Source organism: Hylobates moloch, unplaced genomic scaffold (genome assembly GCF_009828535.3).
Source record: "Hylobates moloch isolate HMO894 unplaced genomic scaffold, HMol_V3 SCAFFOLD_18, whole genome shotgun sequence".
Classification (NCBI taxonomy): Eukaryota; Metazoa; Chordata; class Mammalia; order Primates; family Hylobatidae; genus Hylobates; species Hylobates moloch.
This window is the reverse complement of record NW_026652293.1, coordinates 28,922,488-28,949,212: the sequence shown is the minus strand read 5'-3', so window position 1 is coordinate 28,949,212 and position 26,725 is coordinate 28,922,488. Positions and strand designations below refer to the sequence as shown.

The 26,725-nt window shown below is 39.2% G+C and overlaps 1 protein-coding gene across 1 annotated transcript in view; it reads left to right on the top strand.

The window, feature by feature from the left end:
* Nucleotides 1-26,725, top strand: part of CUNH1orf21 (chromosome unknown C1orf21 homolog) — a 254,200-nt gene that overhangs the window by 112,589 nt on the left and 114,886 nt on the right. The window contains exon 3 of the mRNA XM_032137430.2: nt 11,950-12,044. Coding sequence (XP_031993321.1) covers nt 11,950-12,044 — 95 coding nt within the window. The remainder of the gene's footprint in view (nt 1-11,949; nt 12,045-26,725) is intronic.

Sequence of the window (26,725 nt, the reverse complement as noted above, 5' to 3'; positions counted from 1 at the left end):
ACTTACTCATCTTCCGTCCGTCCCCCTACTACCAGCATCACTGTCAAATAGCATCAGTATTCTCTGTAAAAGACACTGTTTTTGTTTATTACAAGGTATGGTGGGCCGGGTGTGGTGGCTCATGCCTGTAATTCCAGCACTTTGGGAGGCCAAGGCGGGTGGATCACGAGGTCAGGAGTTCAAGACCAGCCTGGCCAAGATGGTGAAATCCCATCTCTACTAAAAATACAAAAATTAGCCTGGCATGGGGGCAGGTGACTGTAATCCCAGCTACTCGGGAGGCTGAGGCAGAGAATTGCTTGAACCCGGGAGGCAGAGGTTGCAGTGAGCCAAGATCATGCCACTGCACTCCAGCCTGGGTGACAGAGTGAGACTCCGTCTCAAAAAAAAAAAAAAAAAAAGGTATGGTGAATGTGTAAGCTTTCTGTTAGGTACACTCACTTTTTTGTAGAAAGTTGGCTTTTGGAGGGTTTCTTTGCTTCTGCAGATTGTAGGGAGAAGTTGACAGAAGATGAATCCTGGAAGATGAGATGTTAAAGGAGTGGCCCACTGGAAGGGGTGGAAAAGGGGGCAGGTAACCGGTTATTTACATTGGGTTTGGTAAGCCAAGGCCAGGTCTACCCATAGAGCATCCTGAAGGAGACACAAACAGATAATTTCTGGGCTCTCCTCAGTTAAAAGGAGACTGAAGTCTTAGTGCAGGAAGGAGTTCAAGGCCTAAAACCCAGACCTTACAGTGGGTAATGTGGCTTGCTTTGTGGGGAACAGTTGCCTCAAGTGGTGATATCAGCTGTTTCTGGAAACTGACATAGTGAGAGTATAAAAGACAGTAAACCTGCAATTCTTGCCCTACTGCTTTGGCAAATATTTCATTGTTTATGTGCTGCCAAGACCCCCGGATTTCGGGCACACCTCTGTCAGATCCAGTGGGAGCGGTGGAGAGTCACATTCACCCACTGGCTTGATCAGGTGAAAAGGTCTCTTTGCACCTTGTATGTGCTGCTTCAGTTGCAAACCAAATAAGAGGAATATTGGACCACGTCCAGGTCATACATTATACTTGAAAATTATTGAATTCTGGAATTTTACCTAACTCAGGCCTTCAAACACAAGCAGCATCTAAGAAGGGCAGCTCTCCGCTTGAAAGAACACAGTAGAGAAGATGTGCTAAGGTGCTGTGGCTGTTCTGCACCCTGTATGAGCTATCCGCCCCAGTTTACCTTTGGGTGGTTTATACAGAATTATGTAGGCCTTTCATACTTTGCTGTAGGTTAAAAATGTCTAACTTAAAAATCATTAAAAGTTCTAGAAATTACTGCAGTTCTTTTTTTCTCTTGCACATCTTTTTTGAGAAAGCAGAATATAACATTACCTTTAAGAACATTCAAGGTGTCTTACTCTCTGTTTAAATAGGTTACAAATAGATGGAGCGTGAGGGTCCGTGAGGACCACCTCTGCATCAGCTCTGTGTCCTCAGGCTCTCAGTACAGAGCCTACCTTGCTTTGGTTGATTTTAATTTAATCGAACCGCTCTGAAACCTTCATGAATGAATCCTCATACCCTCTCCTCAAAAGATAAATATTCAGAACAGCTACCATCTTTTACAAACAAACTGAGCAGAATGTGTTGCTAAAATAGGCTTGTTCAAGCTTCCCAGGTTGTGGAAGTTAGTGTGTTCATATTTACCGTGCTGCCCACCATTAAGCTATCATGGAGCATGCATTTTCCCCACTCACCCAGATATTATTCCTAAAGAGCTGTTCTTTGTTGCTGTCAGAATACACTTTAGTCTCTGAGGGGAAAATAAGTTGGTGATTCGTATCAACTGGAAATGATCTTTTGTTTTATGTGAATGAAGCTCTTGTGAGAAAAGGTACAGACGGTCAGAAGGAAAGAAGGAGAGGGATTGCCTGCTGCCTCCCCGCGTGCACACGTGTGAGTGGGTGCTCCCACCAGCTTTCAGGAGGCTTTCTTCACGAATATGAGCACTGATTTGGGGAGATCTGCAGTGGAAAGTCAAGTCATGAATATTTTTTATAAAGAGAGAAATGATGTAATTTTATCACAGAAGATATTTCAGATGTATTTTTCCATTTTAAAAATTCATTGGCAGTGCTCATACGAGAGAATTACTTGAGCTGAAAATGACTCTGTCCAGTTTCTTCCTATTTCGTTAATGATTTTGCAGCCACTGAATTCTTTCTAAATGTTGTATAACCCAGATAAAGTCAGGCCTCCTGGAAGCCAGCTTCAGCCCAGAGACATATGAAAAGAAGCACCAAATATCACTGAAAACCAATTTAAATTTATACTGAATAATCTCATTCATAAACCACAGCACAACATTCTGAAGCCTACCCCTCCAAGAATCTATAGCTTTCTGCCACTCTGATGACTTTTCATCTGTCTCTCTTCTACCTCAAAAATCTCTCATCTCTCTCATTTTCTGCAAAACTTTCCCTCCTGCTCAGCCTACTCTGGGCTTTCTGTGCCTCGCTGTATCTATTCTATGCCTCTCATTAGCTTTGCTCTTTCAGGTGTCAATCCAGACCGCCACAATTCTCCCACTAACCTCCTCACCCCTTCCCCAATCTGCATCACAAAAGCACACTAGCCCATCTGGCCAAACGTAGCTCTCCTCTGCCAGGTGGCTTGGGGGTGGCGGCCTGAGATGCTCAAAGGCTAATGCTTTTTTCTGTGATGGTTATTATCTGAGAATTTTTCATTCACCGAAATTCACTTAAGACAGAATCCAATTAAAGGAATTAAGTCAGATGCACATAAAGATCATTAAGATATATTTCCTCCTTAAGACATGCATCCATGTGTGTATGTCTATGCATTCTCCCTCTCTCTGTCACCTTTGGCCAAATTGTTAAATGTTCAGAAGACAGTCACACAAATGAAGAAGAGTTTTTGGAATGGTCATAGAATTTCCTAACCCTAACAGCCATCCTGCAAATCCATGACTGTCAGTCTCAATGGCAGTGAAGAAGTAACTACAGATGAGTCAGCAGAAATTTATTCCCAGCCCTGGAAAAACAACTTATGTTTTAGGTCCTCCTGATGACGGAGTTTCATTGATTTCATATACAAAGGAGGGCATGTAAGATATTATATTAGTATCTTTTCATATTTGCTGTTACTGCAATATAGTTTACCCTGAAAAAGAACATCACTGTTTGTGGAAATGATACATTTTGTGAAGTGCTGTAGTCCTGCAGGTTTTATAATTGATATCAGTATACAAAGAGAACTTTTCATTTTATCAGAAATTTACTTCACTACCCATTTGTGGGAAACACTAATAAGAGCATGGGCTCTGAATCAGACCACTGGGTTCAAGGCCTGGCCCAGTCCCACCACTCTGTAGATGTACAGCTAGATAACTGTGCCTTAGTTCCTTTTCTTTATGATGGAGGCATTAATGGTTCCACTTCATAAAGCTGTTGTCAGCATTAAATGGATTATATGTGAAACTTTCAGAACTAGATCCAGAACACTGAAAGGGCTCTGTAAATGGTAGCTCTCATTTCTCCTCCTCCTCCTCCTCTTCTGCCTCCTCCCCTTCTTCCTCCTCCCCCCTTCTTCCTCCTCCCCTTCCTCCTTCTCTTCCTCTTTCTGCTCCTGTTCACTTTAGTGAAGGAAGAGATCCTTGATTTTATTGCTTGGCCTTAATGCTAGGAATATATGTCTAAGTTCTAGTAGAATATCAGCAGGCCTTAAAATGAAGTTACTTTAAGACAAGTTTTAAAGACATTGCATTAATTACCATATACTGGAGAAAAACTTCAGTTTTCTCCTTTTAGATGCAGTGGTGGTCAAATCATCATTTTAACGCAAGATTTCATAGCATTTCCTTTGGATATCACATGAATTCCTAACTTAAGTAGCACAGGGCTGGTATTCTCCCACTGATAAAGGCCCCAGAGACGTGACAAGAGAGGATATGGTAGTTTTTCTGATGTTATCCATGAAGGCTAGATGTACTTCTAACTTTTGCTCATCTCTCTGTGATTTACAAAGGATTATGATTTGGAAATGTGTCCACATTCTTTGTGATATACTTTATTCCTACATCATCTCCTGAAAAAATTACTTCTTGTGCTTTGTGGTAGGAAAAAAAAACTGACTTGGTAGTTAAGAGCCTGTCTCTAGACTCAGACCAACCTGGATTTGAGCCCAGCACTACCCTGTGACTAACCAACCAAAGACAAATCTCTCCGCAACTGTAAAAGAGAGTCATGATACTGGCCTCGTAGGGTAGACATGAGGATTAAGTCAAAGCAGGGGAGAGGATAGCTGACTAGGACAGCCTTTTATCCTGAGTGGTTACCAAGGATAACAGGAATCCTGCTAGGAATAGTTGAGAGGATTTAGCTGACCTGAGACTTCAAGAGTCCCAGCAGTTCTTCAGTGGGTAGAAAATGAGCAGTAGGAGAATCAGAGAAGGGCTCTTGGGAAATTAGATAAATGTCTCTCAGAACAACCATGCGTGTCTTCCCTTTCTGGAAGTGGCTCCGAATCCTTGGCCACTCATTCTGTTCCTTGATTGGGAACGATTACTGTACAGCACAGGTGTTAAGCCCCCTCCTGCTATAGAGAGCCTTGGTTTGCAGTGCACCTTCCTAAAAGATGCCAGGCTGGATTTGGATCTGGTTGTATGTCTTTTGTCCGAGCTTGTCAGAAGATGAATGTTCCAGGGCCCTTAATGACTGGATAATAGTTCCTTGGTCACTGAATAATGAACCCCAGATGAATGAAGGAAATGTGTTTTCTGGCCTCGGGAATGATTAAATGATTCAGAAATGGGGACTGCAGGTCCTGGACCTCTTAATTATTAAAGGAATTATTAAAGGTGCTGTCGTGACAGAAGCTTTATCATTTTGATCCTTCTTATAGAACCTCTGAACCCTAAGGTCACCCTTTCCTCTTTGCAGCAGAGGGCGCCTTTCATCTTGTGCTCAAAAACACGGGCAAGACCCTAGGATGGCTAAGAGACTGTATCATCCTGTGCATATGCATCTCAACTCATTCAGTTTGCCCAGAAAGGTCTATACTCAATCTTCACAGCACACAGCTGGGAAGTCACAAAGCCAGATGCAGAAGAGAAAGGCCTTTTGAAGCCAGTGCTGTGTTCATTGTAATTCACTGGTGTGCTGTTTCAGTGACAGTTGAAGGAGAAGGAGCTGGTATCATGATTCAGTGGCATTCTCTTTTTCCCCTAGGATAAGTCATGACTGCTCCTCATTCTGAGGACAATGACGCCTCCCGGTCTTCAGGCGAAGGCATGTCTGTTGGAGGAGGCAGGAAACAAGGCCCTGGGGTATGTTGCATCTTAAGCCTCATACCCCCAGCCCCCCGGCAGCTGACCCTTCTTCCCTCTTGAGACTTGCTGTGGCTTCTCTGGCTCCTTCCTAGTCTTCCCCATGTGTTCTTCCTCAACTGCCTCAACAGACTGGTCCATCTCAGGATGTACTAATCAATTCCACCTTTGCGTTTTTTCAGAGAGAGGCAGAAAGCCCTGGATTAAGCTGGTTAGGAGTCTCCCCAGAGGAGATGCTTGAGGACAGGCCAGAGGAAAGAGGCTTAGCCTATTAATGGCAGCTTCAGTGCCTGGACACTGGCCGGGGAAGCCATATCACCTTCAGAATGGAGCCTGACTCCTTAGTAAGACTCATATAAGGTCTTCAGTTCCTGTAGCCCTATCAGCCTTTTCTCGTTACACCTGTCTTACCTCCTGGACTTCTGCATGTCTGCCATGTTGCATGACTTGCTGTTCCCCCCATTTGCCATGCTCCTTTTGGCTTTGGAATTCACTGACCCCTTGCCCGAAAGCTCCTTCCCACACATGGGAGCTGTGTTCCTCAGGACTCCACTGAGATATGTCACGCCCTCCAAGACTCTGCTTAACCTTGGTTAGGGGTCTCTTCTTTCGGTTCTTATAACCACCACCCCCACATGTGCTTTTCATGGTCATAAAAACTGTATGCACTACTTTCTTATTTTCTTATATCCTCTCCTACTGGCCATTAACTCCTTTAGAACAGGGACTGACTGCTTCCTTTCCTAGACATAATCCCAGGACTGAGCGTTGTCTCTGGCATACAGTAGGTGCTTTATAAAGATTGTTGAAGTAAAGAAGAAACACAGAAAGGATAGCAGGGGATAGTGCCCAGCACTTGACTCAAGGACAGAAAGCAGATAGTTTATTCCATTTTTATGTCTGGACTAAAATCAAGAGGTATTTTTGCTCAGACCTTTTTGGGCCAGAAGTGTGCCCATAAAATGGTGTGATTTGTGGGAGTTCATAGCAGTCAATAAGAAAAACACCACACCTCTAATAAGAAAAAAAGGGCAAAAGATATGAAGAGACACTTCACAAATAAATACAAATGAATGATCAACACATAGGAAAAGTATCCACTGTCACTAGTAAATTTTAAAACATTAAACAAAAATAAAAATTAGATACCATTTTCATCCTTCAATTTATTACATATTTTACAAAATGATAATACCCTTTATTAGTGAGGCTGTCCTGAGATGAGTCTTACACCACTGTGTTAGTTCATTTGTGCTTCTGTAACAAAATACCACAGACTGGGTAATTTGCAAACAATGGAAATTTATTTTTCACAGTTCTAGAGGCTGGGATGTCCAAGACCAAGGTGCCTGCATTTTGTATCTGATGAGAGCCTGCTTGTGCCTTCACATGGCAGAAGGTGGAAGGCAAGCAGGCTAAATTCACTCCTGCAAGGCCTTTTACAAGGGACTGTAATCCCATTCATGAGGGTGGAGCCCTCATGACTTCATCACTTTCCAAAGGCCCCACCTCTCAATACCACCGTCATGGGAATTAAATTCAACATGAATTTTGGAGGGAACGTCAACATTCAAACCATAGCAACCACCGAGGCAATAATAAGCACCACCACAGGGCTTTTCATCTCTGTTTTTTTTTCATTTGTCTGTTTATCTCTGATTTAAATGTAAATAAGCATCAGGTTTCAGTAGTGAATAAGGATACAAAAGGCATATGAGAATTGCTGTCTTAGTGACATTAACATTTTTGGATTATGAGGTATCTATCATAAGGGATATATACAAATATGTACAGTCTTTATACTTCCCCTAGTAGAGATACAGTGGTCAGACACCTTTCATGTTTAGTCTCTACAAACTTAAAGTCTAAAGACATAATTTTCCTGCTTGTTACTTTTAACAAATCATATTTTTAGATTATTAGAACTTAACATGGCCGGGCATGATGGCTTACACCTGTAATTCCAACACTTTGGGAGTCTGAGGTGGGAGGATTGCTTGAGTCCAGAAGTTTGAGACCAGCCTGGCCAACATGGTGAAACCCTGCCTCTACAAAAAATACAAAAATTAGGCAGGCATGATGGTGTGCACCTGTGGTCCCATCTACTCAGGTTGCTGAGGTGGGAGGATCACTTGAGCCTGGGAGATGGAGGTTGCAGTGAGCCGTGATCATGCCATTGCACTCCAGCCTGGGTGACAGGATAAGACACTGTCTCAAAAAAAAGATGTATCAAGCAATCTTATTTTGAAATGTTTGCCTTTATTAGGTTAATTTGAAGCGAACTCTGGAAGGAACTGAGAATATTTTATACTAAGTGTACCAAAGCTTCTTGTTAGGAAGTTTATAACTACCCTAAAAGTTGCTTAATAATGACTATTACATTGGAACTGACTAAATCACTTTCTACTAGTGAGGACAGTAGTTATTGTTCAGGGACTGCCTAACTCAGGGAGTGATAGTGGTATATGAGGTCCTTCAGCTAAGTCTTTGTGTGTAAGTTTACTCCAAATTTAGAGTCAGCCCTAGTTATCTGTGGTCAGTCAAGTAGAAGATGGGTTCTCAGAGTATTAGTCTTCCCCTCAAGACAGCTGGTTTCCCTTAGGCCCTCTCTGCTGTCCTCCATCCCCTCTCCTCTACATCCCTGCATCGCTTAGTACAGAGCCCAGCACGTAGGTACTCAGACTGTACTGAGTGTACACCTTCCAGATGAGGACAGTGTAGAAGTAAACCATAGTTAGCTATGCCGAAGTGATTGACGCCTTCACTCTTCTCTGCTCTTTAATTCCTCTCCAACAAACTTGTGTTCAACCCAATAAAGATGTTAGGTTCTGACCTATTGCTAGCTACAAAACTAGAACTCGTGGGTCAGACCCCATTCCTTCCAAGCTTTGCAGATAGAAGATCTGCCACGAGGTTACCTTTGTAATTCATAGAACTGACTTTTAAATGAATCAACTAGAGAAATGGTTGCTGGAATGAGTTTGGCATGTCAGGATTATTAAAAAGTTAAAAATTTTCATAGATGTACATGTTCAAGGGAGAAGCAGGAAAAACAGCAGAAGCAGCCTGTACCCACTACTGTTTGAGATCAGAAGGGATCTTACAGTTTTCTAAAATGATGAAAATTTGAATCTACTGTGACACCTTCTCACCTAGTCTTCTTTTGATCAATGCCACCGAGCAATCCGAGCCCCACTTGGATGTAATCTGAGGAATAAAATGCTAAAAATATCACCCAGGCGTTGCTTTTACCCCAGATCTATTTTGACTAGCACAGCCTGCAACTGTTTACATGCAGAGAACAGGAGTCAGCCTACTGTTCCTGACGTGCATTTTAATAAACCACCTGACAAGATCAACAGGAAGAAAAGAAAAATTGTGAACAGGTGCAAGGGAGCTAGGGGGAGCCGAAGGAAGACAGGTCCTGTGTCTCCCTGCTCTTCCTCGAGTTGGCACGTTTTTCTGCTGCCAGGACCCTCTGGCTGTAACAGTGGCTGTCTCCACTTCCTCCACTGTGGGCTCTGATAAAGGGAACCTGAAGTCTGAAATTAATCCCCCATGTCTTCAACAAAAGGAAAACTGGATTTTGGTAGTGATTGTTTTACTGTTGTAACCCAAAATGCTTCATTCATTCGCTCAGAGGCTGGTTGGTGAGGTAGGACGTTCCTGATGGCTGCCTTGCCTTGGGAATGTGTGGTGCATTTGCTGATGAGATGTCTGTTTCCAGATGGACATCTTCCTTCCCGGCACCAGCCCTTGAGAATGTGACAGACCATTTTTAAATATTTGCTTTGTACAAATTGTGGCCTGTTGAAGGATCTTGCCCAGCTTTTTTTGTTTTATACTATGATGGATTTTGTGCGGTGTGTTGTGTAAGTAATAATGATAGGTCTGGCTTTGTAGTCGTGGCTGTTTGTTTTCTCTTCCTTTGTATCCAATCTTATTGTGTTCCTCTAACACCACGTTGGCTAGCCAGCCAGGGTTGTTAATGACATGTTAAAGCCTATCTTCTGTCTACATTGGTGGGGATTCTGTCTTGATTTAAAAAATGGCTTGTGCTTAGAATAATGCTGCCTTGAAAGCCAGTAGCCTTTCCATTTCATTGGAAAAATATATTGGAAAAATAGTAATAGTTTGTCCACTACCTTCAATTTAGTTGTGTTCCCTGGAGGGATAAGAAAATGAAGACTGAATGTCACTGGGCTGCTCAGAGTATGTCTGCACTACTCTGTGGCTTGGCGGATGGGAGAGAACAGTGGGCAAGGGCAAGGGCATCTCCTCCCTAGGAGAAACCTTCACCACGCAGTGGACAAGGGGCCATCTGGGTCTTTCAGAAGGTTCTGCTTAGGTCCGAAAATGTTACCCTCTTCCCCATCCTACAGACAAAATCATAGAATCTACTTGTGATACATAAAGAAATACATATATATACACATATATATAGACATATATATACACACACATATATATTTATATCAGTATTCTGTGTATTTAAATAATTAGAAACTCACCATTAGCAATTAAGTTCATAATTTAGTTCAGTTAAAGTTTATTAATAGTAGGCCGGGCATAATGGCTCAAGCCTATAATCTCAGCATTTTGGGAGGCCAAGGCAGATGGATCACCTGAGGTCAGGAGTTCGAGACCACCCTGGCCAACATGGTAAAACCTGTCTCTACTAAAAATACAAAAAATTAGCCAGGCGTGGTAGCAGGTGCCTGTAATCCCAGCTAGTTAGGAAGCTGAGGCAGGAGAATTGCTTGAACCCGGGAGGCGGAGGTTGCAGTGAGCCGAGATCACACCATCGCACTCCAGCCTGGGCAGTAGAATGAAATTCTGTCTTAAAAAAAAAAAAAGTTATTAATAGTAATTATCTCAGTCTGCCAGGATTTATAAATATTAATGTCCCAAACTGAAGTTAGGAAGGCCCATTTTTACCTTTTTTTTTAACTTTTATTTTTATCTCTGTGTGATTGTATTGGGGGCAAATTTGCCAGTGTCTTCTCTTTTTTAATTAACAATTGTTTTTCCAAATTCTCAGTAAATAATCCTTCATCAAATTTGTCAGTATTATTAATTTACATTCATTTTTGTCTCTTCAAAATACCAAGTTGGTATGTAAAATTCTTTTGTGTTGTAATTGTGGATCAGAATCTGTTGATTAACTTGTTAATATATTTAGGACCTGGTATTCCTAAAGGGCTCATTACTGAACCTTACACTAGTCTTTCTAATACCTTTACAAAAAAAATAGAATCAATAATAACTCTAAATTGTCAGGTGGAAAAAACAGTTGGCTTAGTGAACATGAAGTCTTTATTCAGATACATGCAAATCTATTGCATTCTTAAGAATGATAATTTTGAGAAACATTTGAACAGCATAATTACTTGCAGAAATATTACTACAATGAACATCTTTGGGAGTTGTGTGTTAAGGGATAATATGATGAGGAAACCTGAAACTATATTAGAAAGTGGTCTTATAGATACTAAAATAAGAAATTAAATAAGAATATAGTCTTTGTACCCATTTAATCATAGTTAATAAGAAAACATATTGCAACTTTCTGAACTGAAATATACTCTCTTAGCGATAGACAGCTGTCTTTCAGGTGGTCCCTATAGTTAGACATTACTCCATGCCATATGCCAGACAATCGTCAGTTTGTTGGTTGATGATATTTTCTGATTTCACAATTTCTGTGATGTTTCCCACAAATTGGGTTAAGAATGATTCAGAGTCACACCTAGTTTTGACTTTAGTGTGCTCGAATCATTTCCTGTTGACAGGAATCTGATGGAAATGTCATCATAGTGATCACTATTCTGGAGAACTGAAGCTGCAAGTTTTCCTGAGTTTGTTCTATGATGTATATTAATACTGGGATCTGTGTTCTCTCTCTGGCTGTTGTGGAGGCTAGGTCCCATCCACATCCCACTATACTCTCCAGCCTTGAGTGATGTACCTACCATTTCATCTGTTAGGTATAATAGCTCTTCATGCATATGACTTTACGGAGAGATTGAATTAAAGTGTATATATACATATATATGAAATAAATATATATATGAAATATATATTTAATGTGAAATAATTGCAGACTGCTAAAATTTAATATAGGGATCACAGAAAGAAAAGTCTCAATTCTTCAGTTGTTTCTATTTATCAATATAACTCTTTAGTCTGACTCTGTTTATCACTGAAAATTGTTGCACAGGCATTTTGGACTAATACTCTCTTGGAGAGAAATAAGAATATTCTCTTGAATCTTATCAGACAATTCTGTGATATGTCCTAGTGTAACATACATTTCACAAAGCCTTTAGAGATGGAGTATCCTGTTTCCTCTGCAACATTTGCTCTCTGTGGAAGGACCAGGCAGTGACACTTTGATTAGATGCATTCGTGATGCTGAGCTTTTTCTAGCAGACAGAGGAGAGGGCCTCATAAAAAGATCTAAGATGCCTGGTTAAGCTTCTTCCAGATTGTTCCAAATGAACCACATATGAAGGCCACAAGCGAAAGGGTCTAGCAAATTACGCTATTGGGATTTTCTGACTGACACTTTTCTACTATTGGGGAAAAATTATAAAATGTGTTTTCTTTTTTTGGCACTCAGATGAGTATAGGATCAAACCAGTGGAAGAGGTCAAATACATGAAAAATGGGGCAGAAGAAGAGCAGAAAATAGCAGCCAGGAACCAAGAAAACTTGGTAAGAATTGATTTTCTCACTTAACAATGAATTTTGGTAACACCATTGTAATAAAATCTGCACTGCATGTTTTAACTGCGGCTTACACACTGGCACAAGATTTCTTGAAAATGCTGCAGCTATTTATAGCTTGCCTGGAAGCTGCACCATTACTCCTGTATCCTGTTTGTCTCTGAATAAGCCCTTCTTTAATCTTGATGGGGAATGCTCCAGGGAAAATATAGCAAAATTAGTAGTGTTTTAAAATAGCTAAATTTAAGGGAAAAATATTGAAGTAGGATTGAGGTTTGTGAGGGGAGGATTGTTTTAGTTTTGTTTTTTTCTACCTCTTTTAGCTCATATCCAAATCAGGATGAATGGTTGTTTCATTATTCTAGACATGTAATGTTGACAAAGTTGCTTTTCAAAGGAATCAAAGGTCATTTTCAAAGGGAAAGCAACTTACTTCAAGGTAAGTCTTTCTCCAGAGAGTCAGTACTTCACATTCACAATATTAAAGGTATTGTGGGTTTTGAGTTTATGTGAGAATTGTGAAGATCTGAAACAGGAAGTTAGGAATCCCTTTTTTGAGTAGGAATCAGTATACACATTCCATCTTAACATCCCATATCTATAAAAACATTTAGCTAATTATATAGATGATTTCTTAAAAGCAGTTACAAATTGTTAAGAATATGTATTTACTCAGTTGTATTGAAGCAAAATTGTTTTTGTTGTTTATATTTTATTTTTGGGTTACCTATATTTGCTTTTTTCATAATTGAGTTAAAAAAGATATTTTTAAGAAGCTCGCAATGTCATATACTTTCACTTGACTTAAACTCTTTTTTTATGATGTGCTTTGTTTTTGTTTTAATGACTTCTGCTACAGCAGAGGAATTTGGCAGAATATTAAGCAGTGCACAGGAGTATTTAGGGCTGTTATTTTCCATTACACATTTGTGAATATTGGAGGCTGATTCTTTTCCCTAATTCTTTTCTGAATGTATGATCTATAACTTGAAGTACTGAAGTATCAACAAGTGAGTATTTTAGATCATTTTCAAGGAATGAAAATATACTCTAGATAATGAAGTTTTGCTTCATAAATGGGATTTGGATTTTAAAGTATCACTTAAGACACAGAGATTCATCATATCTAGAGTGATAATGTATTTTAACATTAACACTTAAATCCAGGAAAGTAGCTATGACTAAATACTAAAAGTTAATATTACCATACTGTCTACATGGTGTTTATTTTGTTTTGAATGGATAAATCGAAGACCTGAGTATTGAAATATCAGTAGTCATTTTTCTACTTTATTTTACTAAACAACAGAGTTTGTCCTTGCTTGATATAGTTTCAGCTTGAGTTATCAATCTCATCCTTAATAATAATATTTACTGTAGAGGCTAGAGAGCTACTTGTGAGTAGTCTGGCAGTGGTTTCTCCTTAAATCTACTAATGTGTGTCTCTGCTTCACAGGCTTATGTCTCTAGAACCAAAGAAGCAACACCTTGTATAGTTTGTGAGTTTTTTCTCAGTGTAGGACCAGTATAACTTTTTTCATCATATTTAGGACCAGTATAACTTTTTTCCTTCTCTCTCAGTTTTGCAGTCTGTCAACTACTTGGTACTTGGTGTATTCTTTTTCAGCATTGTGGTCAGAATCAGACTGAATAGGGATTTGAAAAGAGAAAAATATTTGGTCATTCTGATTTATTTATGGATTATCTGTGACAAGCCTCGCCTCTTTGCTGTGCCGGCCAGCCAGAGTCCAGGATCCCAATAGAACTTTTCAAATGTGTAAAGGTTTGCATGGGGAATGGGGAGTAAATAGCTATCTTTGATCTGAAATTTCTAGACTGTTTTCCAAAATTAAGTGACTGTTCAGTTATTTGGTAATTTGTTGTCTTTGTTACCTACTCTATCCTTTGGGGTACATAATCAAGTATTGACCATACACATCATTTGAAAAAATACCAATAGCCTCCTAAACTTGAAGCTTAACATTGGAAGGTGGATAAAATAGATTTAACAATTCATTTTTTTAAAATAAAGAACACTCTTTAAAATAAGTATCGAGAAGTTCTTGCATTTCAAAGAATGATACTAAGATGTAGGTTAAAGTGTTTTTTAAAAGTTTATTTAAACTCAAACTGTTGCATTGAAGGGGCTCAGCAAACACAACCAAGGAAGTATGGCATGATGGGGAGGACTTAGTGTTCCAGTCTCAGCTCTGCCACTTGCTCACTGTGGGATCAAGTTCTTTATTTCTTATTTCTCTAAACCTCCCACCATCACATTAGGAAAAAACAGTGCCTCATAGTCCTATTGTGAGTACTACATGAGATGATAGTCATAAGACTGAGTTCAGTGCTTAGCACATGATAAGCACCTATAAGAGTTAGGCATCATCATACAAAACAAAAGGAAAGAATAAAGAGTGTTAAAATCAGGTTTCTTTCTTTTTTCCTTTATGTTAATTGGTGAGAGGTTTCTAAATGAATACTTATTATGTATTCATTTACTACCTATTATGTACAAAACACTAAGTTTTGAGAGATACAGAGTACTTAAAGTCACAGTCCTCAAGGAGCCTACTGTATAATTTTGCTCAATTCAACAAATATTTGATTGCCTCTTGCAAAGAGAGTGCCTTTGCACTAGACTCTGCAGAGAAACAGATAAATAAGGAAACCACTGATCCTCAGGGTGCTTGTATTGCAGTGGACAAGGTAACTATGAAATGACTGTAAGTAAAACAAGGTGAGACTGAACTTTAAGAAAGAAATACAAAGAGCTGCAGCTATTCAAAGGAGGCAGAGAACTCGTCTATTGGGATATCAGGACCTACTTCATGAAAAAGCTGACATTTACGATGGGCCTCAAAGTATAGAATTGGGGACAAGTGCCCAAGCAGAAGTGACAGGTGGAAAACATAAGATATATTTAATAAAAAGCACATAGTCCTTTTGGTTGGGGAATGGCAGAGGAGTAGGTGTCAGTAGGGAAGCAGTGGGAGATTAGAATCAAAACGTAGATAGGCTAATGTATAGAGCCTTAATGTCCAGCTGAGAGGCCTAAAATTAATGCAGTGGATTAAATGGAGGCTTTGAGTGTTCATAAACCAGGGATTGGTAGAATGGGATTACAATTCAGGAAAGTTTATGTGACAGCAGCTGGTGTAATATGGATTTGGTTGGGGAACCAAAATGGGAGACCAGTCACAATAATTTTTTCAAGAGGCAGTAAATCTGAACCAAGGTGTTGGCAGGGAGAGTAGAAAAGATTTGGGTAAGGTTGCAGAAGTAGAAGCACAAGATTTGACAACTCATTAGATATTAAAGAAGACCAATGAATCAGGAGATGGTAATGCCAAGATTTAGACCCGCTGGAACGATGATGGGTTGGTGGTGGTGAGAATAAGTAGTGAGCATAATGATATGGTGAAATCAGTAGGAAGATTGTGTTTGAGGAAAATATAAAGTATCCATCCATTCATTCATTATTTATTCTTGTTAATCCTTAAAAAGCTCAAAGTATAGTACACAAAAGAAAAAGTTAAGCCATGGATCATACAATGTAATAAGTGCAGTAACAGAACTTCATCTGTTACTACTAGATTCTTAGGCAGTCAGATTATCTGGGAGACACAAAAGCACATCAGACATAACCCCCCCTTGGGAACCCACTTTCTGATAGCAGATAGCAGACATGTGACCTAAATTACCACAATTCAGGGTACTATGTGAAAATAGAGGTTGGTTTTGAGCAAGCAGAGCTTTAGGAACTTGTAGAACATTCATGTGGAAAAACTCTGGTGAAGAGATGGAATTGAAGGTGTGCAGCTCAGCAGCATTGCTTGGGACATGTCAAGTGTTCAGAATATTTTTGTTGGTTTGAATGAACAGAAGAATGAATGAATAGGCATAGTTGGGCCTATAGGTATACATTTAGGTCAAGTTGATGGCTGAACACTTGTATTAGTCCATTTTCATGCTGCTATAAAGACATACCTGAGACTGGGTAATTTATAAAGCAAGAGGTTTAATTGAGTCACGGTTCTGCATGGCTGGGGAGGCCTCAGGAAACTTACAATCATGGAGGAAGGGAAAACAAACCCGTCCTTGTTCACATGGTGGCAGGAGAGAGAAGTGCCTAGTGAAGGGGAGAAGAGCCCCTTATAAAACCATCAGCTCTCATGAGAACTCACTCTCTGTCATGAGAACAGCATGTGGGACCTGCCCTCATGATCTAATCACCTACCATGAGGTCCTTCCCCCCACAAGTGAGGATTACAATTCAAGATGAGACTTGGGTGGGGACACAGAGCCAGACTGTATCACTTGAGTATAAATGGGGCAGCCAAAAGGAAGAGAAGAGACAGTGGTCAAAGAAAGCCTCTTGAGACTCCAAGGTCCACTTCAAGGCCCTCCCTAGGTGGTCTATGCCCACAGGAGGCTTTGGTTTCTGTCTTGCCACTGCCCTCCTTGCTCAAAGCAGGCCTCATCATCGGTGGTTCATTTTTAAAGATTCTCTGTTATTCATTCGGATTATATCCAAGTTCTTTATAGTACTTAACACAACTGTTTTGGGATAACTGTGCATAATCTGCTTAATATGTGTTCCTCTTTTGGACTGTAAGCTCATGAGGCTAAAAACTATCTTTTTGGCCTATAGTTAAGTGTCTAGCACCTAAGAGTTCATAGCACCTAGTGGTTGCTCAATAATTGCTGCAGACCTCCAGTCTCTTGAGCCCCTTGACATCAGGGCTGTGCAATGGAGAAGATCATGCTGGTTTTCTGAGGATGATGATGAATGATTTATATGCCAGTCATTTATGTACTCACAATATGAAGATGTTCATTATCCCAGTTTTCATCACTGCTTAATATCATATATTCCACTTTGCTTCTCTCAGACTTTAATTCCATCTTAAGGATGGTGGTGTGAAGTAGTAGCATTTGCTTTGGAGAGTATACATAGGTAAATATCAGTATGGGGCCTAGCTTCGCCATTTCCAGCTTTATAATTTTGGCCAAATATCGAAAACTTTCAGACTTCAAGTTCCTCATCTGGAACCTGGAGAATCACAAAATTATTAATTATTGACACAAGGGTCCCCAAGCCTCAGACCCTGGACCAGTACTAGTCGGTGGCCTGTTAGAAACCAGGCCACACAGCAGGAGGTGAGCAGCAGGCGGGTGAGAGAGCGAAGCTTCATCTGTATTTGCATCTGCTCCCCATTGCTCACATTACCACCTGAGCTCCGCCTCCTGTCAGATCAGCAGTGGCATGAGATTCTCATAGGAGAACAAGCCCTATCGTGAACTGCGCAAGTGAGGGATCTAAGTTGCATGGTCCTTATGAGATTCTTAACTAATGTCTGAGGATCTGGGTGAAACAGTTTCATTCCGAAGCCCCACCCCTTTGCCCCTTCACGCTGGTCTGTGAAAAAAATTATCTTCCATGAAACCAGTTCCTGATCTCAAAAAGGTTGAGGACCGCTGTATTAAAGTATTAGAAGAAATTATGTGAGAATATGTTTACAACCTAAGCAAAGGGAGGGAAAACAAAAGCTACGAAGAAAAAGCTTTCTTTCATTACATTGAAATTAAATATTTTGGTAAAGCAGAATAACTACAAAAAGTAGTTTATGGATGGGCAAAATCCTGGGAGGAAATTTTTATGATAAATCAAAGACAAAGGATTAATGACTGGGATTCAGAAGGAACATGTAAATAATTGAGAAAAAGATAATCTGTTAGAAAAATAGATAAATGAACAGATGGTTTACAGTAGAGGGCATTGGTTGATAAGCGTATGAAAATATGTTCCGTATCACTAGAACAGTGGATACCCTCTTAACCAGCTCTGCAAATCTCTCTGAAAGATACTGTCTGCAGCCAAAGCATGCTTGCCTGCATGGCTGGTAGGCTATTCACTAGAACACCTCTATGCATTTGCTCCCACAGTTAATTGTGTGTTTTCCAAGAGCTCATTTGCTGGTTCCCAAACTGGTTCATACTGGTTGAATGCCATTGTAATTATGTAATTTAGTTAAATAATATGTAAGCCAGTGAAACTACAAGTATGGAAAGAGCTGTTTCAGTGAAAATTAAACTGAATGCTTTGGAAAGTCTTGATGAAAGCAATTTACTAAAAGCTTGGTGTTAAATTCTGTGCTCAGATTATTTCACAAGGTCTTTACGTTCCCACCTCCCATAAGAAACCAAAACAGAGAATCTTAGATGAGATGATATGGTCAGTGCAGAAGGTGCACTGCAGCCCAAGTCAGTGGTTCCTGGCCTAAAGGAGAAGCCTTGTTCCTACATCAAAAAATGGGAGTAGGCTGGGTGCAGTGGCTCATGCCTATAATTCCAGCACTTTGGGAGGCCAAAGTGGGAGGATCACTTGAGGCCAAGACTTTGAGGCCAGCCTGGGCAACATAGCAAGACTCTGTCTCTACAAGAATAAAAGTAAAAATAGAATTAGCTGTGCCTGGTGGTGCATGCCAATAGTCCCAGTGACTCAGCAGGCTGAGGCAGGAGGATTGCTTGAGCCCAGGAATTCAAGGCTACGGTGAGCTCTGATCATGTCAGTGCTCTCTAGCCTGAGTGACAGAGCAAGACCCTGTCTCTAAAAAGAGGAAATACACATTCATATAATTTAAAATAAAATCATATGTTTAATGTATATATACATTTAACTCACTAGATTGTTTAATTACCAGTTTGGATGGTGTTGCCTAATAGGACTTTTATTGTAATCAGAGAAATGCAGATTATGACATGATCCCATTTTTCACCCAATAGATTGGCAAAATTTTGAAGTTTGATAATATCAGATATTGGCCTGATTATAGGAAAATAGGTATTCAAATACTAATAGTAAACATTTTGGAGGATAGTTTAACAACATCTGTTAAAGTTTAAACATGCACACCCATAACCCAGCACTTCCACATCTTGCTGTCCACCCTAGCAGCTGCCCATATGCACGAGGAAGCTTGCACAAGACTTGTTCACTACAGCATTGTTTGTATTAGTGAAAATTAGAAAATAACCTCCTTGCTTGTCGATACAAGAATAATACAGCTACATTATGCAAGGCAGCAATTAAGAAGAATGAGTTAGAATTCTATGAGCTGCCATGGAAAAATCATGCAGATTGTGGAATGGATGTGTATAGCATGATGCCATTTAAGGTTTTATTAAACAAAATAAAACAGCAACACTCTATTTTCTGTGGGTACCCATATATGTATAGTTATTCATAGATTAAAAACTGGGTGGATGTATCCCAAATTACTAACAGTGGATACCTGAGTTGATGGGGAACCTAAGAATGTAAAGACTCAGTTTCCTGCTCTGCAAAATGGGGAGAATAATTGGAGCCACTTCAGTGGGAAGTTATGAAAATTAAATAAGATATACCTATAACCTCTTTGAACACTTCCTGGCATAGAAAATGCCATCCTTGGCTATTTTCCTGTTACTTTTATTAGTGGAGTTGGATCAGGTGGGAATGAATTAGAAGAATTGCATGTGGTGGTTAAAGGGGATTTTTATCCTTAAACTTAATGTTTTTAATTTTTTCAAGAAAATATGAGTATATTATCTGTGTGCTTTAAAATTGATTTTTAAAAAGGGAGATAACAATAATAAAAGTCCAGTATTGACTACTTGGGAATCTGCAAGTAGAATTATGACATTTTCTCTTTATCTTACATGTCCTCAGTTTTTAGTCATCTCTGAAGTCTGATTAACAGATTAGGACTGTTAGAACACAGTTAGAAGGAAACTCGAGAATAACCGCGCGTCGCTTTACGTAGGTTACCAGTTTTGCATATAAATGATTTAAAAGTATATTACCCTAGACTTGGCAGTATTCGGATTCCTTGGCCTCTCTAAAGTAAGTATTTTGGCAGATAAAGGACATTCCCCATTTTAGTTTTTAAGTGTTCCTTCTTACTATACAACAAAACATCATTTAAGGAAAATATTAAGGACATTAAGGAAAATTATTTCTTTAATTAACATTTGTCATTATCAGCCCATATTCCCTTAAGAATATTAAGCCATTTGATGATGGATTTTTTTATTTGTCTGTTTGCTTGCTTGTATTTCCTAGCTTTACACGTATTACATTAGTTTTGGTTTGTTTGCTTGTTTGTTTGTTTTGAGTCTTGCTCTTGTCCCCCAGGCCGGAGTGCAATGGCGTGATCTTGGCTCACTGCAACCTCTGCCTCCAGGTTTAAGCAATTCTCCTGCCTCAGCCTCCTGAGTAGCTGGGATTACAGGCGCCTGCCACCACGTCCGGCTAATTTTTGTATTTTTAGTAGAGATGGGGTTTCACTATGATGGCCAGGCTGGTCTTGAACTCCTGGCCTCAAGTGATCCACCTGCCTTGATTTCCCAAAGTGCTAGGATTACAGACATGAGCCACCACGCCCAGCCTACATTGGTTTTTGATTCACTGTTTCCAGGTATCTATGTATAAACGAAAAGATTGTTTTCTCTTTGATGACATATAACATGGTTGGTTGAGCTTTTGATTTCAGTCTTATCTATAGAGTTGAGGACTAATTTGAAACACCCTTTCACAGTCATCAATTCTTGAAAACAATTATATGGCAAAATTAAAACAGACAAAACAGGATGTTGTAATGTGCACGTTAGCAGAAAAGGAGATTGAAATCAAGTTTTAGGCATGACTACATCCCCTGCACCTATGGAGTTTATGAGAGTTTCCTTACCTATCTCCAATGCATTAAATTTCCAATACATGTCAGTACATCTTTACTGGATTAGTCCATTTTTATGCTGCTGACAAAGACATACCCAATACTGGGCAATTTACGCAAGACAAAGGTTTAATTGGACTTACGGTTCCACGTGGGTGGGGAAGCCTCACAATCATGGCAGAAGGCAAGGAGGAGCAAGTCCCATCTTACATGGATGGCACCAGGCAAAGAGAGAATCAGGAAGACGCAAAAGCAGAAGCCCTTGATAAAACCATCAGATCTCGTGAGACTTATTCACTACCATGAGAACAGTATGGGGGAAACTGCCCCCATGATTAAATTATCTCCCACTAGGTCCCTCCCACAACACATGGGAGTTATGAGAGTACAATTCAAAGTGAGATTTGGGTGGGGACACAGAGCCAAACCATATTAACATCCAGTTGCAGAAATGACGACTTGGAAATTAGGAGGCATCCCTGATCAGATGAAATGCTTTAGAAGCTCATGTGAGCTCTTTGGAGCAGTGGCATCCAGTTGGTGAAAACTGGGAAGTGGCCCTGATCCGCAGAATAAGCTGTGGTTGAAGCAGTCCCCTGTAAGGGGACTTGTGTTTTCCAAAGCATTTGATTGATTGGCAGCCTGGATCATAAACCAGAGGATATTCTGCAATTCCATTCATTCACTGCAGGTCAGTAGGAAAGCCAAGAGCTCAAGATCACAGTCATCATATTACTCTATTTGTTACAATATAACTTGTGAGGAATAAAAGGCTTGTGAATGAATGTTAAAACTTTCAATCACTAATAAAATGTTTGTTATAGTAATATACATTCCCCTGTAGATAGTCTCATATTTAGGAACCCTCTACAAGTCCATTTGAACTCTTTAATAAGTACTATGTTTACTTTTCCTATGACTCTGTAGAGCAGCTAATATAACAGCAAACTGACTTTTCTGTGTAAAGGTTGTTCCTGATTATCTTAGAAATGACTATTTACCTTTGAGTTCTCACTCTCAAATGCAAGGTCAAGTAATTATTTTTAGAGACCAACTAATGCAAAAGACCATGACTTTGAATAGCCCCAATTTCCCAAGCCACTTGTACATTCCTAGCACTTTTGAGAATAAAATAAAAGAAACCAACAAGAGTGAAACTGGTATTAATAGGCAAAATATCAAGCTATATGAAGTACTACTTCTCTTCTCACTCTCTCCTTCTAGGGACAGATTGGATTTGAGCACAGGCTGGGTGGGGCTGGGATGAATTATAAGAGAGAGTTCTGGACTTGAGGGAGGTACTTCATAGTTTGGGGACCTCTAGAGGACTGAGGTGTTCCCCAAACTAAAGTGAAGATAGATAATGATTCTAGGTATCTGATTTAGATAAGATATACCCCTTCCTAGACAGCTTAATAAATACCATTTTAAAGCATCAGATTCATCCCCAAAGATCTCATGGTTCTAACTCAGTAGTCTCTCTCCTTATTCTCTCATGCCTTATGTGATGGTGACATCAGCCTGAACTTCTTCCAGATAATTAGAGGAATAGTGTCAGGATCCCAGACACCATCTACCTGAACATTTAGTTTCTTAAGGGAATAACCTTACTCGCAGGAGTCATTCTATTGTTTGTTGTGGCATAGAAGGTATAAGAGAGAAGAATGATACCCCTTCATTGATCTTGGAAGACTTCCTATATCCAGCTAGCATTTTTGTGTTACATGAGCCAAGCACATTCAAGGTCTTAGAGATTATTCTGGCACTGTGGTAATTTGATTTAGAGTAGAGCTGGAGTAGAGTTTAATTCTCTGAGGATGAGAGATTTATTAAATCAGTCTTCCAAGTTTTAAGTGTTGAACAGAAGCAAAGTTTCTGATTTGGGAACAGAATACTGGGAGAATAAAATAATGCACACAAAATTGCTTTGTAAACAAAAAGCCCAACAAATTATAATGATTATTGTTATTGCTAGTTAAAAGGACACCTGGCTTCATTTCTATTCATTGCTATTTTATAGTGGAAACAAAATTATGGCACAGCATGCTTGCGGGTGTAGGCAAGAGTTAATACCTACTTCCCTTGAAGAAAGAGTTATATCTTCATATCACACTTCAATCTCCTGTGAAGAAAGGATGATATTAAAGTATATCTCAACTTAATATACTCAGAAATTAATGACTCCAGTGGTTTTTGAAGCAACTACAGGACTGCAATCCTGTTTTAAATGTTTTTATCTCTTTTACATGCTGAACGCTGAACTGACCGTATTCAGGTGAACACAGTGTTAGTGTCCCAGTACAACATATCTCTTGAATCAATTTCTATTTCAGCGTACTCTCACTGTCATTTAGGCATAATATAGGCACTGAAAGTGTGTAAGGATTGACAATGCACAGTTGCAACTCTCAGAAAACTCAAGAGGAGATAGATAAACATACTGTGAGTCTCTGATGGAGGTTCTTGAATGAGACCAGGGCCTCGAATGAGACCAGGTTTTCATTGGCAGATGAAATTGGGAAACAGATTTCAAGCAGAAGAAATAGTGTCACCCTGGCATGGAGACGTGGCATGAATAACGAAGTGGTTTGGGAGGCTGATGGAATAATTTAGGAAGTGTTTATTTGGCTAGCTGGGTTTTTTATTTTTCCTGTCAGCACATTAATTTTTGGTTTACCAATAGTCACATTGTTTGGCCAGTTTGCAGTATTTGTAACTACAGAATAAATAGAACAGACCTCTGCTGGTCTAATTTAAAGATTGGGGTGTTGATAATGACTTCCCTTTTCCCAGCATTGTTATAAAATGTGATTGCTTTTAAACATGCTTTCCTTAGATGCAGGGTGCTAACTAAAAGTGGTTGAACAGATTTACTCTTGACCTCCTCCTGTCCAGTAAAGGATAGCATCTAGTTTATCCCCTGAAACTTTCCTGTTTAACTTTTGGAAATACAGCAACATAAACAATACTTTAGATTTCTGACCTCTTCTCTGAGAGTAGGACCCTGATATTTAAGTAGAAAGTAGAAAGAAGCTCTCTTCAAAGCTTGATCCTGTTTGATCTACATGGTCATTTTAGATATGGATTTATTTATCTCACTAAAACATGAGTATTTTTTATATGCAAGTGGCCCCATTGAGACACCTGACTCAGGGGAAATGAGTGACAATTGAGAGGGCCACCTTTAAGGCTGGGCCACTGTTACTAGAGTACCCAGAACAATAACACAGTGGTGTTACTTTCTGCAGGTTGTTCAGATTTCTCTCTTATTCCCTATGTGTTGCTAAAAATAAAACCAGAGCATATAAGTTTCACTCATCTGTTGGCAAACTCAGTGAGGTAGCTTCACCCAACATTAATAATTTATGCCTTGGAGGTAAGAGTATCAAAAGCAACCATTATGTTTCCAGGAGTCTGGGCTCTGGTAAGTGTCTCTTCCTGTCGACTTCATTTGTGAGCAAATAATACCCAGTATTGACAGAGATACAGGATTCACCAGCCTTATGATTTTTATTTTTACAAGGTTTTTGGTAGTTCTGAAAATGGAGTTTATTCCTGTCATCCAGAAAAGATAGAAATAAATAATGAGACATAAAAATTTCATACATCTTCCTTGGAGGGAGGAGGAATATTGTTTAGCTTGTCAACATTATAATAGGTATATGAAGGTACCATTATAAGTGCCTGCTTCATGTTCATAACAGGATTAATTTATTTACTCAATGCTCTGTATGATAACAGATGCCAAATTTCTTCCTTCTTTGAAAAGTAAAACAATTGATAATGACAACAATATTTCCCAAAATGTAATGAGATGACTCAGTTTTTTGGTTCCTGTCCGAGTGTAATGGTACATTACAGAGTCTCATTTACTGGCAAACTTCTGCTTATAACTGAATAACTTGAGAGCTTGCTTAATTTTAGGCAAATACTTCTTTTAGAATTTTTACAGTTGAGTGCATAAAATGAGACAGGAATCTGGTGAGTGGAGCTGGAATTTGAGGTAGGGCTTGGTCTCAGAAACAAAGCTGAAGATTCATTATTAGCACAGGGGTCTGACATGATCAGGGTCTTCCAAATACAAGCCAGGGTTCCTTTGCTTCTCCTGAGTCTGAGACGCAATGAAACCAAAAGGAACAGCAGGGAACACCAACTGCAGACAAAGAGAACAGAGAATCTCATTCTAATGATTCACAGCGATGCCTTACTGCTCATAATGTTTCAGCTCAAATCAAACAATCTCTGCTGGCCAGGAGATGGCCATCTAGTGAGACAAAGTAAACCACACATAGCTAATGGATTGGTTTACTCTTGTTATTTTCTTATTTATTGTACTTTAAGTAATTGTACTTTATTTAACTGTACTTTTAAAATTAACCTTTCTCTGTTTGTAAACATACTACTTGCTTGAATTACTTTAAAACATACTTTGGGAATTACAGAAGTGAATAAAAAATAAAATCAGGCATAAACCCCATAACAATCATTTATGTTTTTATGCCTAATATAAATAGAAATACAGAAATATAACTTTTTTTTTTGAGATGGAATTTCACTCTTGTTGCCCAGGCTGGAGGGCAATGGCACGATCTTGGCTCACCACAACCTCTGCCTCCCGGGTTCAAATGATTCTCCTGCCTCAGCCTCACAAGTAGCTAGGATTACAGACATGCGCCACTATGCCTGGCTAATTTTGTATTTTTAGTAGAGACAGTGTTTCTCTATATTAGTCAGGCTGGTCTCGAACTCCCGACCTCCACTCCCCTCGGCCTCCCAAAGTGCTGGGATTACAGGCGTGAGCCACTGCACCCGGCCAATATATTTTTTTTTTCTAAACAAAGTAGATCTGAATTTCTTACAATGCTAAACATAATCTTACCATATGTCTAGAAATCGTGCTCCCAGGATATTTTCCCAACTGATTGGAAAAACTGTAACCACACAAAAACCTTTATGTGAATGTTGATAACAGCTTTATTCATAATCACCAAAAACTGGAAGCAACCAAGGTGTCCTTCAGTAGATGAGTGGACAAACTGTAGTACATCCAGACAATGGAATATTACTTAGTAATAAGAAGGAATGGGCTACCAAGCCATGAAAAAAACATGGATAAGTGCATATTGCTAAGTGTGAAAAGCCAGTCTGAAAGATACACACTGTATGATTCTACTTGCATGATACTCTGAAATAGGCAAAACTGTAGATTTCCAGAGATTTGTACAAAAAAGATGGGTGTATAGGTGAAGCACAGAGGATTTTTTTTTTTTAGGATGGTGAAACTATTCTGTATGGTACTGTAATGGTAGGTACATGTTACTATACATTTGTCAAAATTCATAGAGCTTTACAGCAAAGAGAGTGAAATTTAACGTACATAAATTTAAAAATACAAACAAAAATGAAAGCCTGGGGATCTCGGTATAGAATGCAGACTGTGACAAAAGAATCTAACAGTATTACAAATATGTGAAATAACCTTACTGAAAGAGATCGAGGGAAAGATGCTAACCTAAGTAACTTTGGAAATCAACGAAGACTGTGAGACCAAAACTAAAAGCAACCATACATAAGCACTGTACTAATTTTTACTATGGAGGTAATAATTAACAATTCTGAAAACACTATAAATGTATACTGAACTGAACAATTAAATATTGGCTACTGGATGGTGAAGCCAGGTTTCTCACTGCTGGAGTGGGAGGTTACAGATATTTAACAGGGGATGGCTAGAATGATCCTGTGGCAATAGATTAGAGTTAGAGATGTCAGTATGAACTGATGCTTAGCTTAATATAGATACAGATGGAAACATGGAAAAATATTAATAGATATTTGTACATACATGTGTAAATACATATAATGTATATAGGCATGTATATATGTATAGATACATGTATTTATACATGTATATATGTATAGATACATGTATTTATACATGTATATATG